Raw genomic sequence first — 16,231 nt, 5'->3', positions numbered from 1 at the left:
TCTGAAAAAAACAAATAGGACTTTAAAGAGATTATTGTTATATATCTCATCCCATTTCACTGCCTCAGCAACCCTATAATCTATTACTTACTCTTTCTTATTTATCTTAAACTATTCCTATACTGGCTGGCTAATAGAGACAAAAACAAACAAAACTCTCCCTCTACCCCAGCTATACAATTTATCTCACACCTTCATATCACAGAAAACCTTCTTAAATGGATAAATTACATTCTGCCTCATATTTACTTCACTGCAGTCTGCATCCTCCCCTTCTGTTCCACTGAGTTGTTTCTCTGCTTGAACACTAATGACTTCCTCATTGACATTTCCAATGGATTCTTTCTAGTCACATTACTTGGCATCTCAGGAGTCTTGTTGATGCTGACCACTCACTCCCTGAAACGTTCTGTTGTTAGCTTCAGTGGTGCCTCTCTTGTTTCTTCATTTTTCCTGCTCCTTCCCTATTTCCTAGGTTCCTATTTTTCTTCTATTTCCTTAAATACTGTCACTCTTCAAGCTTTCTTCATCATCCTTTTTTTTCTTGCATTACTCCTTTTCTGAGAAATTCTGTTGACACCCACACTTTCTAATACTTTGAGTTGATGTTGAGCAAATTTATGTCTTCAGCTCAGTTTCCATTTCCTCCCTTACGTCAGATGCATATTTCAGGCTCGTAAGGTCCCTTAGTACCTCAAATCAACATCTCTAAGACTGACTTTATCTTTCCAACAAATTACACTTCTTCATATTGTAGTAACAGAAGAAAGAATAATGAGTAGCAAGATTTCTGGGATGAAGGCGTAAACAAAATAGAAAGTTATTTGGAAGACAGAATTGGTAGTTATTCATAAAGTGCGAGGGGCCCAGGAAAGGGAGGAGTGTGGGATGACTTCCAGTTTTCTCATTAGTGTGATTGGGTTTTTCTTGAGTTTAAGAATTTTCTGTGAAACCTCCATGTGGAGGTGTGCGTGGGCAGGCATATAGTTCTAAAAATCAGGACAACAGTTTAGACTGGAAATAGAAACTTGGGTTTCAATAGCACATGAAACCATGTTGTGGGTGGATGAAGTCCCCTTGAGAGAGTGAAAATTTAAGAACTGGAGAAGCAGATCTAAGAAAAAGTAAAAATTCAAACACCAAAGAGTATGGAATTTTCAGGAGAAAGTGAGCAAACTAACACCTCAGAGATGTCAACTAAGTAATAGACTGAGAAGTAACTTGGAGTTTTTGTCATTGAAATAATGTTGGAAATAGCTCTTGTTTTATTTTGAAAAATAAAAATAATTTGTATTAAGATGATACATTACTTAAGATCCTTGTATAGTATTTTGCTTAAAATGTTATGTTCTGGATTCTATTTATTGATGGTTGATGATCAGATCTGAGATCTTAAGTATTTGTAGAAAAAATGAGTGGAATGAAAGAAAGGAAAGAAAATTGGTAGGAAGGAGAACCAAGAGGAGAAGAAAAATCTCATCTACTACACTATTTTACATAGGACACTTACTTGCTATTAAACCGAGGGATGTGGCTCAGGTTCCTATTTGTGCTAATTAGGGATTCCAGAAAAACACACAAACAAACAAACAAAAAAACAGTTCTATAACATAGCCACCAATAACACTTCTGTCCCTCAAAATCATCTTGCAAATGCCTTCTTTTGAATTTAAAGAATGAGTAAGGCACATTGTAACCCATGACTTATACAGAGCAGGTACCAAATTAACGTCTATTGAATTGAATTATATCATATCATTAACACTTCAGACAGTATTTATTACTGACCAGGTTAACAGCTTTAGCTTTAAATTATATTCAGAAGTCAGCATTTTAGATCTACATACCTGAACTTGATAATGTGAGACTTGACAAATGCTTGCCTCAATGAAGATTTATGAAATGCATTATTCACCTGTTCCAAAAATATTCAAAATACGTCGGCAAGGATAATTTTCTGAAATTTTGCAAATTGATTCAAAGCTTAAAAACATTTTTAAAAAACTTAAAAACAAAACACATTGACTGACATTTCACAATGTGCTAAACTTGAGGAATCTCTTTTTGTATTCTACTCAGTGATTTCAACTGAACTCTGCCTTAGGAATTATAGGAGCTGGGGAACCATAGTAGGGGGGCCAGGAGTGACATCTTCTATGTTACACTCAGAAAGAGACAAAAGAGAATAAACAGATTGGGTTTTGAAAAGTAAGAGTAAGCACCCACACCGTGAGATACAGACTTTTACAGTAGATAAACAAAGGAAATGAAAAAGCTCTGTCAAGTGGTAGATCATAAAAATAAGGACAATCTATGGCCACACCATCCTGAACATGCTGGATCTCATCTAATCTCAGAAGCTAAGCAGGGTCGGGCTTGATTAGTACTTGGAAGAGGGAAATGAACGCATAATGGTGTCACATGGTTCTCAAACCTGGTGAAAAAGTTACCAAATATCCTGTCATAATCTGCACTCAATTCAGCACTCAAAATGCTCTTAGGAAGGCCCAGGTGAACTGGGATACATAGCTAATACCTCCTGTAAGGTTTATTCTAGTAGGGTGGAAGAATGTATTTTGTGGAGGTATTTCTTACTTCTACAAATAAGAATTCTAGCCAACTTAAATTTTTAAAGTAAAAGTCAAGATAAACATATCAAGTGTTTCTTGTTTTCACTGTATGGATATTTACCAAATACAGATACTACAAGCTGGTAATTGATTGACAGAAACAATGAGCCTTTTTATTCTTTCTTACATTTTGTTTGACTTCTGAGTCTTTGTGCCCAAGGAAAGTTACTTCAATTATGAGACAAATCAGCACAATTCAAATGAGTTCTCTAATGACAGCATTCACTTGGAAATATTTATTTAAAGGTTTATTTTTTTATCAAACAATTTCAAAATTATTAATTTTTAAGAGTATTAGAGTCTTATTTATATTCCTATATATTTAAGTCAGTCTGGATCTTATAAAAATTTTAGTGAATGGCACAAAAAACAAGGAAAATAGTTGCATCTTTACTTGATCTCTTTAGTTCTATTTCCTTTCCTTTAATATATGTTATATTTTAAGCAGATATATATATATATATATATATATATATATCCTAAAATATAGCTCCTTAAAAAGAGCTTATTTGATATTTCCCTTGTTTGGTGTTTACAAGTACAAATACAACCAGGATTTGACCCTCTCCTCAGCAAAGTATCCAAATCCTCAGGCTCCTAGTCTACCAGGCAGTTTCTAGGTGGGCCACTGCCATTCTGTTCTCACTCAGGATATTGGAACTGGAAGACAATTTGGAAATTTTCTAGTCTAGTGCCTTAATTTTCACATAAGAGAATTTTTCCAGAATGATAAAGAGATATGTCAATGACACATCACTGGCTAGTAAATGGTACTAGAACTAGGTGTCCCAACTCCTAGTTTAGGGTGCTTTCCATCACATCATTTCACTAATTACTTCACAGACTACCAGGAAAAGTCTAAATTATTCTCTAAGTAGTCTGACAATGAAGAGAAGTCATCACCCAGGCTCTTGCTTTTTTGGCCTATACTGCTAAATTTTCCACTATTTAAAATATTCAGTTCATTCCTCAGGATGAATGTTGATGCCCTAACGATAAAGATGAATATCCAAGGATTTCCTATAGACTTATGTACCAAAAACTTGTCCAAGGTTGGATATTTTAAAATACTAAGATACTTCTCAAGTATGTGTCTGAATAGTTTCAATCTTGTGTCCTTTTGCTAAAGGTCTCTTCTTTAGGAAATCAATGATACAACAACTGTATCTTAGGTCACCCTAACATTCTCAGAATTTCTAGACTCTGCTGATCAATACTGTAGCACTAGCTAAGGAAGGGTGAGTAGGAGGTACAAAAAGAAATGGCTAAACGTCACTAGGTTTAGCCCTGTAAGGCATATTCGTCCAATTCATGTATTGTTAGTTTTGTCTTATATCTCTCAGGTAGGGCCTCTCCCCATTTTGCAAGATATACAAGATCAGTTGAATGGATGTTTGAGAAGCTAGGATACTAAAAATTATGGTAAAAAGTGATAGCAAATACCCTAGAAGTGGGAATAAAATGCTTACCATTGATTCAATTTTCTGGCTCATTTCTGTGAAATTTTTAGAAGCCTCTTTTCCGAACTCACCATATAGTTTGTCACTGGTAAATGGCAATGTGCTATAGTAATTGTAGGTTGTCTTTTTATCTACAAGGATAGAGGAAAAAACTCATCATACTTTTTATCAGATGTGTGTAAAGCATCATCATTTCCCCATTTGGTAGTTGCTAGACAGACTGAGACAGGAAACAATGCTACCCTGGTCAACATCTCTATCATCCTGTTCTGACCTTCATGGTTATCTCAAAGTAAAAGACAACAACGTTCATCATCATAAGATTTAGAGTATAAAAGCCATGTGAAATGCTTGGTGTTCCTGTAGGCTAATTAGTCATGTGTTATCCATTCCTGAATAAGCCACAAAAAGCAGTAAGTCACACCATCTGAGCATATCAACAGGAATAGATTCAGAAGCTTCCCAAGAGTAAATGCATTTTTATATTTTAAAAGTAGATTTCTTCCAATTCCATAAACTACACATCAATTCTTGCCATAGGGACTCTAGTGTAAGAATATTTATTTTGGATAAGGAGATGAGGGTAGGGATTAAAATGTTAGGAGCTCAGTATATAAAAGTTTAAGGAGGTAGAGTTGCCACTGGACATAACCCTCCAGAGACACTACTTAGTTTCACCTGGTTCCCTTGTCACTCTATTTATTTTCTCCCACCAGCCATAGGAATTGGTTTGTCTGTTTCTTTAGCCATTGTCTCCACTTTCTGCATCCAGTTCAAGCAGCCCATGTTTTTGGTCTGCTGAAGAATTAGTGCAACAATTCAAGCTTTTCCTCTACCCTCCTGTACATGAAGCAAGCACAGAGCTCAGAAGATTCATTCCATGAATATTCAGCTGACTATCTTTTCTGTGAGAGACTCTGTGCCAAGCATCTGGAACATGATGGTTGCGTATGGTTATGATAGGAAAATGGAGTGTGCCTCATCAGTCTCAGATGCTCTCTTGCTTCTCAACCTTTCCCTCACTTAAACCCCAGAGGGAAAGGAAACTAACATTAGACACCTGTGTCCCAAGCATATTTGCATATCTCATTCAATTTAAAATAACTCCCATAAGAAAGTAGTATTATCCACATTTAACAGATAAGGACTACCATCTCAGAAGTGTAAATAAATTGCCCAACCTTAACATGACATGGCCAGAAAAGACTGAACTGGGTTTCAAGCTAAGGTCTAATTCCCAAAGCACAAATTTTCATTATATATTGCTTCTTGGAGTGGAAAAAACCAAATACACTCACTGAGACTATAGGAGAAATCTCTAGTTTTACATGAGAGTTATATAAGAAAAAAAAAAAAACTACCAGTAAATTCCAAAAGAACGTTCTAGCCATCCAGAGGATTTGTTGGGACAGAAAGGGAAACCTCTGGTCAGACTCGGACAAGGCCTGGGGAGGGGTTGGTTATGCATAAAGGAGATGGATGACACTGAAAGGTCAGGGTCTCCTGAGCATTAGCCACTTAAGTGAGGGTCTAGGGAGGATTTGCCTTTCTCCCTCTCTTTCACTGAATGACCTTGCCCTTGCCCTGAGGACTGTTTGACCTGAAATGCAAGCAGATCACAATATATATAATTTCAAGTAACATTTTAAATTTATCTAAATATTGACCAATAGTTTACTTTAGGTCTAAAGTTGGGCCCAACATGTATCTGGAGAAAACCATAATTCAAAAAGATACACATACCCCAATGTTCATTGCAGTACTATTTGCAATAGCAATTGTGTTGTATTGTAAATTGTATTGTATTGTAAATTTACTATTACAATACATGGAAGCAACCTAAATGTCCATTGACAGAGGAATGGATAAAGAAGAGGTGGTACATATACACAGTGGAATAAGAAAGCCATAAAAAAGAATGAAATAATGCCATTGGCAGTGACATGGATGGACCTAGAAATTGTCATACTGAGTGAAGTCAGACAAAGACAAATATCATATGATATTGCTTATATGTGGAATTTTAAATAATGGTACAAGTGAACCTATTTACAAAACAGAAATAGAGTCACAGATGTAGAAAACAAATTTATGGTTACCAAGGGGGAAATGGGGGGAGGGATAAATTGGGAGATTGGGATTGACATATACTCACTACTAGATATAAAATAGATAACTAATAAGAACCTACTGTATAGCACAGGGAACTCTATTCAATACTCTGTAATGACCTATATGAGAATAGAATTTTAAAAAGTGGATATATGAATACGTATAACTGATTCACTTTGCTGTACGGCAGAAACTACACAACACTGTAAATCAACTATACTCCAATAAAAATTAATTAAAGAAATAAAGTTGGGCCCAAGATTCTGCATTCCTAACAAGCTCCTAGATGAGGCGGATGTTGCTGGTACCTAACCACATGTTGAATAGTAAGGTTCTAAAGAGGAGGAAAACATACTCTTCTACATCCTTAGACCTGTTTCTTTTCGTTATTAGATTGAATTATTTGAAATTGCCATTTATATAGGTTAAAAATGGTCAAATATCAGCAATTTTATATGCTTCAACCAAATGAACAACTTATCTATAGTCAATATTTTAATTTGCCTGATAGACTCAAATAGGTTGCTAGGTGTCAAAACATATTTCCAGTTACCAGAATTATATGGCATGTGCAGTTGTTGAAAAATATTATTGAGAATATTAACAGAAAAGAAAAATAAGGATGAACATGAGTTTGCTGATAATTTTCTAACAGCTTTGTGATTCTATAACCTACAGTGATGTTCATAATAGATTCACCTGCTGTCAGTCAAATCACAAAAGGGACAGAAACGCAGTCCCAAAGGCCACTGGATAAAAACTGAACACACAGTTCTATGCTGTCCTGGGTTTTATGCCAAAATGATGCAGTCTGATCACCTCCATCTTTATCTGCCTGTTTCTACAATAGATTTGTTTGGCTCAGTTTGGTTATCTAGGCGTGCCAGCACCTAAATTCTCATGTGTTATATCTACTCTGTTCTTAGGTTATATCTCTAAACAAAAGACAGATCACAAATATGACAGTAACACATATCATAACAATTGCTGTTTATTCAGGTGTGGTGTGTGGGCCGTGGACGTTGTGTGTTCCATATTACTCAGCTGATCATCCCAACAATAGGGTACACAGGAACAGGTTACTGAAATCTTACCAGGTTTTTACTGTATGCATATGAGTAAGATTTGTAAGCCTTATAATACTTGGCTTGGGAAGAGGCAAAGGAGAAGTAGTAAGAACATTTTCTCTCACTGAAGTAATAAGATCCCTAACATGACTAGGAATTCCTTGTTAAGTCAGACAAACCAAAATATGCCCCAAGAAAATATCGTAGGTATAATTCATTTATTTTTATCATTCAGTATTCAGTAAACATTAATTATCTAATATGCGCCTAATAAGTTCTTTAATAAGTTCTAGAAATATAAAAATGAGTAAAACATAGGCGTCCATGGAGAGGAATAATGATGCTTACAACATAATGGGACTTAATATATTCAGAACAGAACTGTAAAATTATAAAGTTATTTTAGCTATTCTTTTTATGCTAAAAAACATGCTCCAGAGAAATTATCAAAATGCAGATAGTCCAAATTCAAAGAACTGCATGTGGGCAAATTCTACCCCCCCCAAAAAAAAATCTTTGAATACTTTTTCTTTCAGGAATAATCCACCTTGTTTAGGAAATTGAGATTGGATTTGTGTCTGCTAGTAGAAGATAACCAATTTACAGATCACCATCTCTCTTTACAAAAAAGCAACTGCTACAAATTCCCAATTCAATTAGAATCCAGTGATTAGCTTCTTTGGTTACAGGGTCTTGAACATCAAAGCATTATCTAGTCACTAAGGGAGATATTAAACAAATAGGTCAAAGTGGAGTCAACAAATTAAAACCTGAGACAGAGTAAGAAGGAAACTTCAGAAGGGTTGTTATGCCCTAGAAGAACAGTTCTGAAGTACCCTGGGGACCTTTCTAATAACATAGCAGTGTTCAGGGTTCATCTAGCAGGGAGGTACCTGATTACCACAGAGTGAACCTCTTTGTAATTAATATTCTCAGCATATCCTATCTCCTTTAATCACTTGCAATATATACCAAGATGATTTTAAAATAACGAATAGGCATTTATTCAACAATATATTACTATAAGCATTTTCCCGACTTACTAGTACAAAATAGAGCCTACTTCCCTATGATCCCTGATTGTACAATTTATTGAGCTGTCAGGATTTCAATGAGTTGGAGTTATTTTAAATCAAGATGATTGTCCTATGACCTCAAACAACCCCAAACATTGGACTGTAGCTTTCCTATGGTTTTCCCTTAATTAAGACTTGATTATTGCTGTTAATGAATATGAAAACTAGCATGCTATTCCCAGCAGGAAGCATTGCTACATCAAAGATAGAAGAAAGAATCCTCCTTGGCTTGTGAGGATTAAATGAGTAACAAGGCTGGTGAAGAGTCCTTTGTACCAGCTATGCAAACAAATTATAGAAATGAATGAATAAGCTTGAGGCAAATCAAAACAGGTATATAATCAGGAAATATTTGAGGTAAATCACTTGATGCCAGGGCAAGCCATACTTACTGTATCTCACATAATGAACGATGAGTCCGATGCACACTGCCAGGACAATCAGGGATATAAAGGTGATGAGGCCAATAACCCAGGGCTCCAAACAAGCTCTCCTCCTGGCCCTCACCACAGCTGGCCTGAGAAAGAAAGCAAACGATAGATTATATTACAGTGCACACCCATACCCACTCCTTAGGTGAAGTAGATATTCCTGGGGAACTAATTCAGGACACTCAGTTAGAAGGAAGAGTACTGTTTTGTTTTAGAACACACCCTAATCCCTGGCTGCTGAAACCATTCCTGGCTCTGGTTGCTTGACCTTAGGCAGGTAATTTGACTTCTCTGTATCTCAGTTTCCTCATTCAAAAAATGAAGATGATAATGATAGTGCAATCTTATAGGATTATTGTAAGGATTAAATGAATTACTGTATGTAAAGTGCCTACAACAGTGCCTCGCATGTAGAAAGTGCTATTTAAGAGTTAGCTATGATTTGCTGAGCCAGCTATGTGCAAGATACCAAGTCGGGCACTTCCACTGTAGAATCTTAAATGGCCTATGATATATGTTACAGTTTGAACCATATTAGGTTGAGGGCAGAGTTTCTAATTCTATTCTCTTACTATTTTTCTGAAACAAACTTAGAAGATACACATAAGAGATAACCAGAGGTCTCTTCTAAAGAACCTGAGTGTTTGAGCTAATATTTACCTCTAAATTTCAGCAATGCTGCAGGAAATCCCTTCTGCATGAAACTTCCTCAACCTCTCCCATTTGTTCTGCCTTCAAAAATACATGTTACTGAAAAATGTTGATCAACCTGATTTTTGTTTGATTAGTAAAGTTGTCATTCCCTTGTGTTAAAATAGCTGCTAAACAAACTCAAAAGTTAGGGAAAATGAAATAAGTCAGAGTTGGCCAAGTTGTTTAAATACGATGCTGTTATTTTAAATTTCTTGAGGTATTTAGCACGTTGGTAGAATCAAGGCATGTGTTCTTATCTCCAGAGCAGTCTGGTACAAGAACTGAGGGAAAGGGAAGTGCTATCCTGAAGGAGCACCTGGGGTTGCTTCAGAATAAAGAGAATTCCAAGTCCAGCCCTTTCCTTACCAGCTTGGACAAGTTATTTAGACTCTGAACTAAGTTTGTCCATCTGTCAATAAGAGACAGCCTACCCACTCTGTTTAAAGCACATGGTTGACTGTGGGACCCAGAATGAGATCATGAATCTGAAAACTTCTCGGAAACTGTGAAGCATTTCACAGTAAATAATCGTTGCTTACAGAAATCAAGAGAACTCTGTTTCCTGATGATACAACACCCGGAAGTGACATAATCATTCTGGTCCCTGGCATACCATCATCCCATCTTGGCTCTGTCTCAATGTCCTGCTTGGTGGGAACACTGTTGCAGAAGTCAACAGTTTCATCGCTACATGACTCTGCCCTGCTGAAGTCACTGGAATGTAGTGGAAGGCTCCAGGGACTCTACTTGGTCTCCTCCCTTATTTCTGTGATATCCCCATGGGGCTGTAGCCGAGGAAACTATCTTTCTCTCCCCAATCTCTTCCATCTCCAGTTCTCCCTTGAGTGGGATTCCAAGCACCTGTTCCTACAATGACAATTACTGTAATATAAAAAGACTTCTCCACTTCTCTTCTGCACACTTCTTACGTGAAAACATGCGTAAGAAACTTACAAATTGACTCCTGTTCCTTCATGCCTGAATGCTTGCTATTCATTTCTTGCAGAAGAAAGGAGATGCATATAGCAGACATAAGCAAAAGTTTGGAGGGAATATGGGGAGGGAAGGGCTTCTCAACTAGTTTCAACACATGTCAGATGAAGAATATGAATTTGTAAATGTAGGAAACAATTGATATTGATAATCATCAAAAGAATATGTAGAACTGTGAAATATAAGACAGAAGTTCTATTTATTCTACAATAACTCTTAATCAAGACAGAAAATTAAAACAATGCAGCCATTAAATTGATGCGGTAGAGCTACCCATATTAACATGCAAAATGTCAATGATATATTTTAATGAAAAAATATTGCAGAATAATATGCATACTATGTTCCAGTTTTTGTACAATAAAGCTATATGTGTAGGTGCATAGTGAAGTATATAGAAAGACACACAAAATTTTTAACAGTAAGAAGTGGAATAACAGAAGTGAGAGAGCAACTTTAATTTTAATTTAGGTACTTTTTATGTTATGATGGATTTAAAAAAAATCATGGCTTTCGAATTAAATGAGAGAGAGAGAAAAAGAGAGAGAGAAAGTAACGAGGACGGTTATACACGTCTCTTCATGGAGCTCCTATCACTATCTTGTTTGAGGTACTGCTGTGTCTTCTTTTCCTGTCTCCCACCTTTCAAAACTATTTTAGGTATGCTCTGTCTTTGGTGGCTTTGAGGGAAATAATAGGGATAGTATGGGATAAAGAAAAAAGAGAATCCATCAAAAACACTTTGAATAAACAGTTAAGAGAGTATGTTTCTGTTTCTGACCACCAACCTACTGTATAGTGTGGTACCAGCAGATTCACTTCTCTCCCTTATTTTCTCCATATGAAAAACAAGGATAAGAATTCCAGACCCTTCCTAAGTTGATGAGCTCTTAGAGATAAAAATGATGAAGTATTTCATTACTTTGAGCTGCCCAGTAGAAAATCATTGTACAAATAGTAAGGACTATTATTATTATCATCATTATTTTAATTATTAATAAGAATGGTAATGACCACATTACTGAGATTTTTTCATTTGAAACATTATCTCTTCCCTTCCCAGTCTGTATGAGATTGATTTTCAAACTGATTCACCCTGTTTCTTAATTACTTTTTTTGTTTGCTCTCTCAGCAAGTGATTCTATACTGAATTGCTCCAAATTAGATGTAGTAGAAGTGTGCTAAAAAAAATTAGTAAAATGGAGGAATAAATCTATTTTACATATCAGCAGACACTTGTGTAACTAACCTCTTCCTGCACATAAACACTTGTCCAATCATTACTGGGGCCTGTTGAAACTTACATGAACCTGCTCTTATAAAACCACCTTCAGACAGACTGGATAAATTCTAATAGCTTCAGTGGTATCAGATTTCTTTCTATGATTTTTCTTTTCAATTGAGGATGTGTAATTAGACGGTGAATGTAGCAGGTGAATATAGCAGTTAAAATATGGTTATATTTTTATAATCTCCAAATTGCCAGAAGACAAGTCCAGAGGTGCATTATCATTATCACTTCTTAATGTGTCTTTTTCTAGAATAGTATAAGAAAGAAAAGCAGCAGAAACAACAACAAAAAGAGGAGAGGAAAAAACATACTACCACAAATAAACCACATGGCAAGCACTGGAGAACCATAAGTCAAGGCTCACAGTGCTTCAGAGGAAAGTTTACTAGAACAAACGCTTTCCTAACACCACCACCATGGACCGATTAATAGTAGATGTCCAACTCATTGCCCATTCTCTGTAATGGTAAGCAGTGCTGATATTCTTAGTTGAAATGTTTCATCAGCTCAGTCCAGCTGAGCTGTTTTGAATGAACACATGCACAATATCTATAAAGTTGGTGATGCTAATGCATCATTAACTACTTAAGCCAGAGGTCAGCAAAGTTTTCTGTGAAGGTCCAGATAGTAACTATTTTAGATATTCTGGACCACACACTCCCTATTGCAACTAGTCAGCTCTGCCATTGTACTGCAAAAGCAGCTACAGACAATATATATACAAATGAACATGGCTGTGTTCCAATAAGACTTTATTTCTGTACACTGAAATTTGACTTTTGTATAATTTTCACTTGTCATGAAATATTTTTTAAATTTTGATTTGTTTCAACCATTTAGAAAGTATAAAAATCACTCCTAACTCAAGCTCAAAACAGGTCGTGGGCTGGATTTCACCCTTGGGCCATAGTTTACTGATGGCTGACATAAGCAATAGCCTACAAGTCAATGATAATTGTGTTGGGAAGTTATAATAGTCTTTTCATTTTTTAGTCTCAACTGCATGGCAAATCTAATTTAGTGTGTCTCCAATCCCATTACCACTAACTTTGTTCTGATAATTGTCACTAAAACTCATCATCCAGCTCGATGACAGGTTTCTCATCTGCCTCCCCAATCTCTGAATCATTGTCCATTACAGTAAGTGCTCTTTCTGGAAGTGATAGAGCCAATGGCTAGGATCACTTGAAACCCAAGTTGGCCTCAGTTAGCCTGGCATTCCCCCTCTTCCCCACAAGCTTTCTAGCTCTTTGCCTTTGTTCCTGCTGCCTCCTATATGGAGTAACTCAGAGTCTGTAATTTGCTTGCATCATAAAAGCCTTTGTGCATTTAAGAGCCAGTTCAGAAAAGTCTCCTTTATTTCAGTAAACTATATTCACCCCTAAGTATCACATCATAATATACATCTTGAGCCCCTTGGGGATAATGTCTGTGCCTTACTTATCTCTTTATTCTCTGACCACTCTGATGCTCAATATATATTCACAGAGGGGATTGAACTGAAGTTGATTAAGCCAAATTGAACTGACCATTTGTCAGTACCACAATATGGGTTTCGACCTCTCTCAAAGCACTTCTGTTCTGCCTTAGTCTTAGAAAAGAACTTGGAATATTACAAAAAGAAAAGAAAGGTCAGACGTTGTGAAGAATAATTACTATTTAAGTAAAACCTGATTTCCATAAAACACTTTATATAATAATCAAGCTTTGTGGTTGATATGTCTATTTCACCTGTTTAAAATATATAATTTTCCAACTATGATTTTATCTATCTACTGTGAAGTATTATCATAGTTCAGAAAGTGATAAATGAAAATAAGGAGACATTAATTTCAGGAGACACTTCTTATTTGTGGTCATTGAATGTCTGTATATAATTACAATATCCAAACAAAAGCATAAGGAAAGATACCACAATGAAGTAACAGCATAGTACCTCATGACATTACTAATTCCCTAAGTCAGTGCTTAAGTTTTAAAATAGTAGTTAATAAATATTTATTCAGTTTTTGTTGAGTATTTGGCACTAGCTCATTTCTTTACCTTATAGATTGTGCCTGCTTGTCTTTTTCACACAAACACTTCAGATGCTTTGTGCTTTGTGAAAGAATCATATCAGCTGGCATTGGTGAAATCTTCAATCTTATTAGATTCTTATTTTAGTCTTGAACAAGACTATTAAAATATCCAGGGCAGAACTAAAATTTTGAATACATGCTCATGGATCATATGTTTTCATTGCTATGTTTTTAAAAGAAATACAAATAAATTACTACTTATAAAATTACAAATAATACAGAGGGAAGACAGAAGAAGCAAGAAGAACTACAATTCTGCAGCCTGTGGAACAAAAACCACATTCACAGAAAGATAGACAAGATGAAAAGGCAGAGGGCTACGTACCAGATGAAGGAACAAGATAAAACCCCAGAAAAACAACTAAATGAACTGGAGATAGGCAACCTTCCAGAAAAAGAATTCAGAATAATGATAATGAAGATGAGCCAGGACCTCGGAAAAAGAATGGAGGCAAAGATCGAGAAGATGCAAGAAATGTTTAACAAAGACCTAGAACAAACAAACAGAGATGAACAAAACAATAACTGAAATGAAAACTACACTAGAAGGAATCAATAGCAGAATAACTAAGGCAGAAGAACGGATAACTGACCTGGAAAACAAAATGGTGGAATTCACTGCTGTGGAACAGAATAAAGAAGAAAGAATGAAAAGACATGAAGACAGCCTAAGAGACCTCTGGGACAACATTAAACACAACAACATTCGCACTATAGGGGTCCCAAAAGGAGAAGAGAGGGAAAAAGGACCAGAAAAAATATTTGAAGAGATTATAGTCGAAAACTTCCCTAACATGGGAAAGGAAATAGCCACCAAAGTCCAGGAAGGACAGAGAGTTCCATACAGGATAAACCCAAGGAGAAAAACACTGACACACATAGTAATCAAATTGGCAAAAATTAAAGACAAAGAAAAATTATTGAAAGCAGCAAGGGAAAAATGACAAATAACATACAAGGGAATCCCCGTAAGGTTAACAGCTGATTTCTCAGCAGAAACTCTACAGGCCAGAAGGGAGTGGCATGATATACTTAAAGTGATGAAAGGGAAGAACCTACAACCAAGATTACTCTACCCGGCAAGGATCTCATTCAGATTCGATGGAGAAATCAAAAGCTTTACAGACAAGCAAAAGCTAAGAGAATTCAGCACCACCAAACCAGCTCTACAACAAATGCTAAAGGAACTTCTCTAAGTGGGAAACACAAGAGAAGAAAATGACCTACAAAAAGAAACCCAAAACAATTAAGAAAATGGTAATAGGAACATACATATCAATAATTACCGTAAACGGGAATACATTAAATGCTCCAACCAAAAGACACAGGCTTGCTGAATGGATACAAAAGCAAGACCCATATATATGCCGTCTACAAGAGACCCACTTCAAACCTAGGGACACACACTGAAAGTGAGGGGATGGAAAAAGATATTCCATGCAAATGGAAATCAAAAGAAAGCTGGAGTAGCAATACTCATATCAGATAAAATAGACTTTAAAATAAAGAATGTTACAAGAGACAAGGAAGGACACTACATAATGATCAAGCGATCAATCCAAGAAGAAGATATAACAAATATTATAAATATATATCACCCAACATAGGAGCACATCAATACATAAGGCAAATGCTAACAGCTATAAAACAGGAAATCAACACTAACACAATAATAGTGGGGGACTTTAACACCTCACTTACACCAATGGACAGATCATCCAGACAGAAAATTAATAAGGACACAGAAGCTTTAAATGACACATTAAACAAGATGGACTTCATTGATATTTATAGGACATCCCATCCAAAAACAGCAGATTACACTTTCTTCTCAAGTGCACATGGAACATTCTCCAGGATAGATCACATCTTGGGTCACAAATCAAGCCTCAGTGAATTTAACAAAATTGAAATCATATCAAGCATCTTTTCTGACCACAAGGCTATGAGATTAGAAATGAATTACAGGGAAAAAAGTGTAAAAAACACAAACACATGGAGGCTAAACAATACGTTACTAAACAACCAAGAGATCACTGAAGAAATCAAAGAAGAAATCAAAAAATACCTAGAGACAAATGACAATGAAAACACGATGATCCAAAACCTATGGGATGCAGCAAAAGCAGTTCTAAGAGGTAAGTTTATAGCTATACAAGCCTACCTCAAGAAACAAGAAAAATCTCAAATAAACAACCTAACCTTACACCTAAAGGAACTAGAGAAAAAAGAACAAACAAAACCCAAAGTTAGCAGAAGGAAAGAAATCATAAAGATCAGAGCAACAATAAATGAAATAGAAACAAAGAAAACAATTGCAAAGATCAATAAAACTAAAAGGTGGTTCTTTGAGAAGATAACCAAAATTGATAAACCACTAGCCAGACTCATCAAGAAAAA

General features: G+C 35.9%; 1 protein-coding gene across 1 annotated transcript in view; it reads right to left on the bottom strand.

Moving 5' to 3' along the window:
• Positions 1-13,879, bottom strand: part of TMPRSS11E (transmembrane serine protease 11E) — a 33,056-nt gene extending 19,177 nt beyond the window's left edge. The window contains exons 1-4 of the mRNA XM_029235904.1: positions 13,797-13,879; positions 8,738-8,862; positions 4,100-4,221; positions 1,848-1,915 (exon numbers count right to left, since the gene is read on the bottom strand). Coding sequence (XP_029091737.1) covers positions 1,848-1,915; positions 4,100-4,221; positions 8,738-8,862; positions 13,797-13,879 — 398 coding nt within the window. The remainder of the gene's footprint in view (positions 1-1,847; positions 1,916-4,099; positions 4,222-8,737; positions 8,863-13,796) is intronic.
• Between the last annotated feature and the right edge of the window lie 2,352 nt (positions 13,880-16,231).

Source organism: Monodon monoceros, unplaced genomic scaffold (assembly GCF_005190385.1).
Source record: "Monodon monoceros isolate NGI ecotype Baffin Bay Population unplaced genomic scaffold, NGI_Narwhal_1 Super_Scaffold_20, whole genome shotgun sequence".
NCBI lineage: Eukaryota > Metazoa > Chordata > Mammalia > Artiodactyla > Monodontidae > Monodon > Monodon monoceros.
The sequence above is the reverse complement of the archived record's forward strand: the minus strand, read 5'-3'. Positions and strand labels throughout refer to the sequence as shown.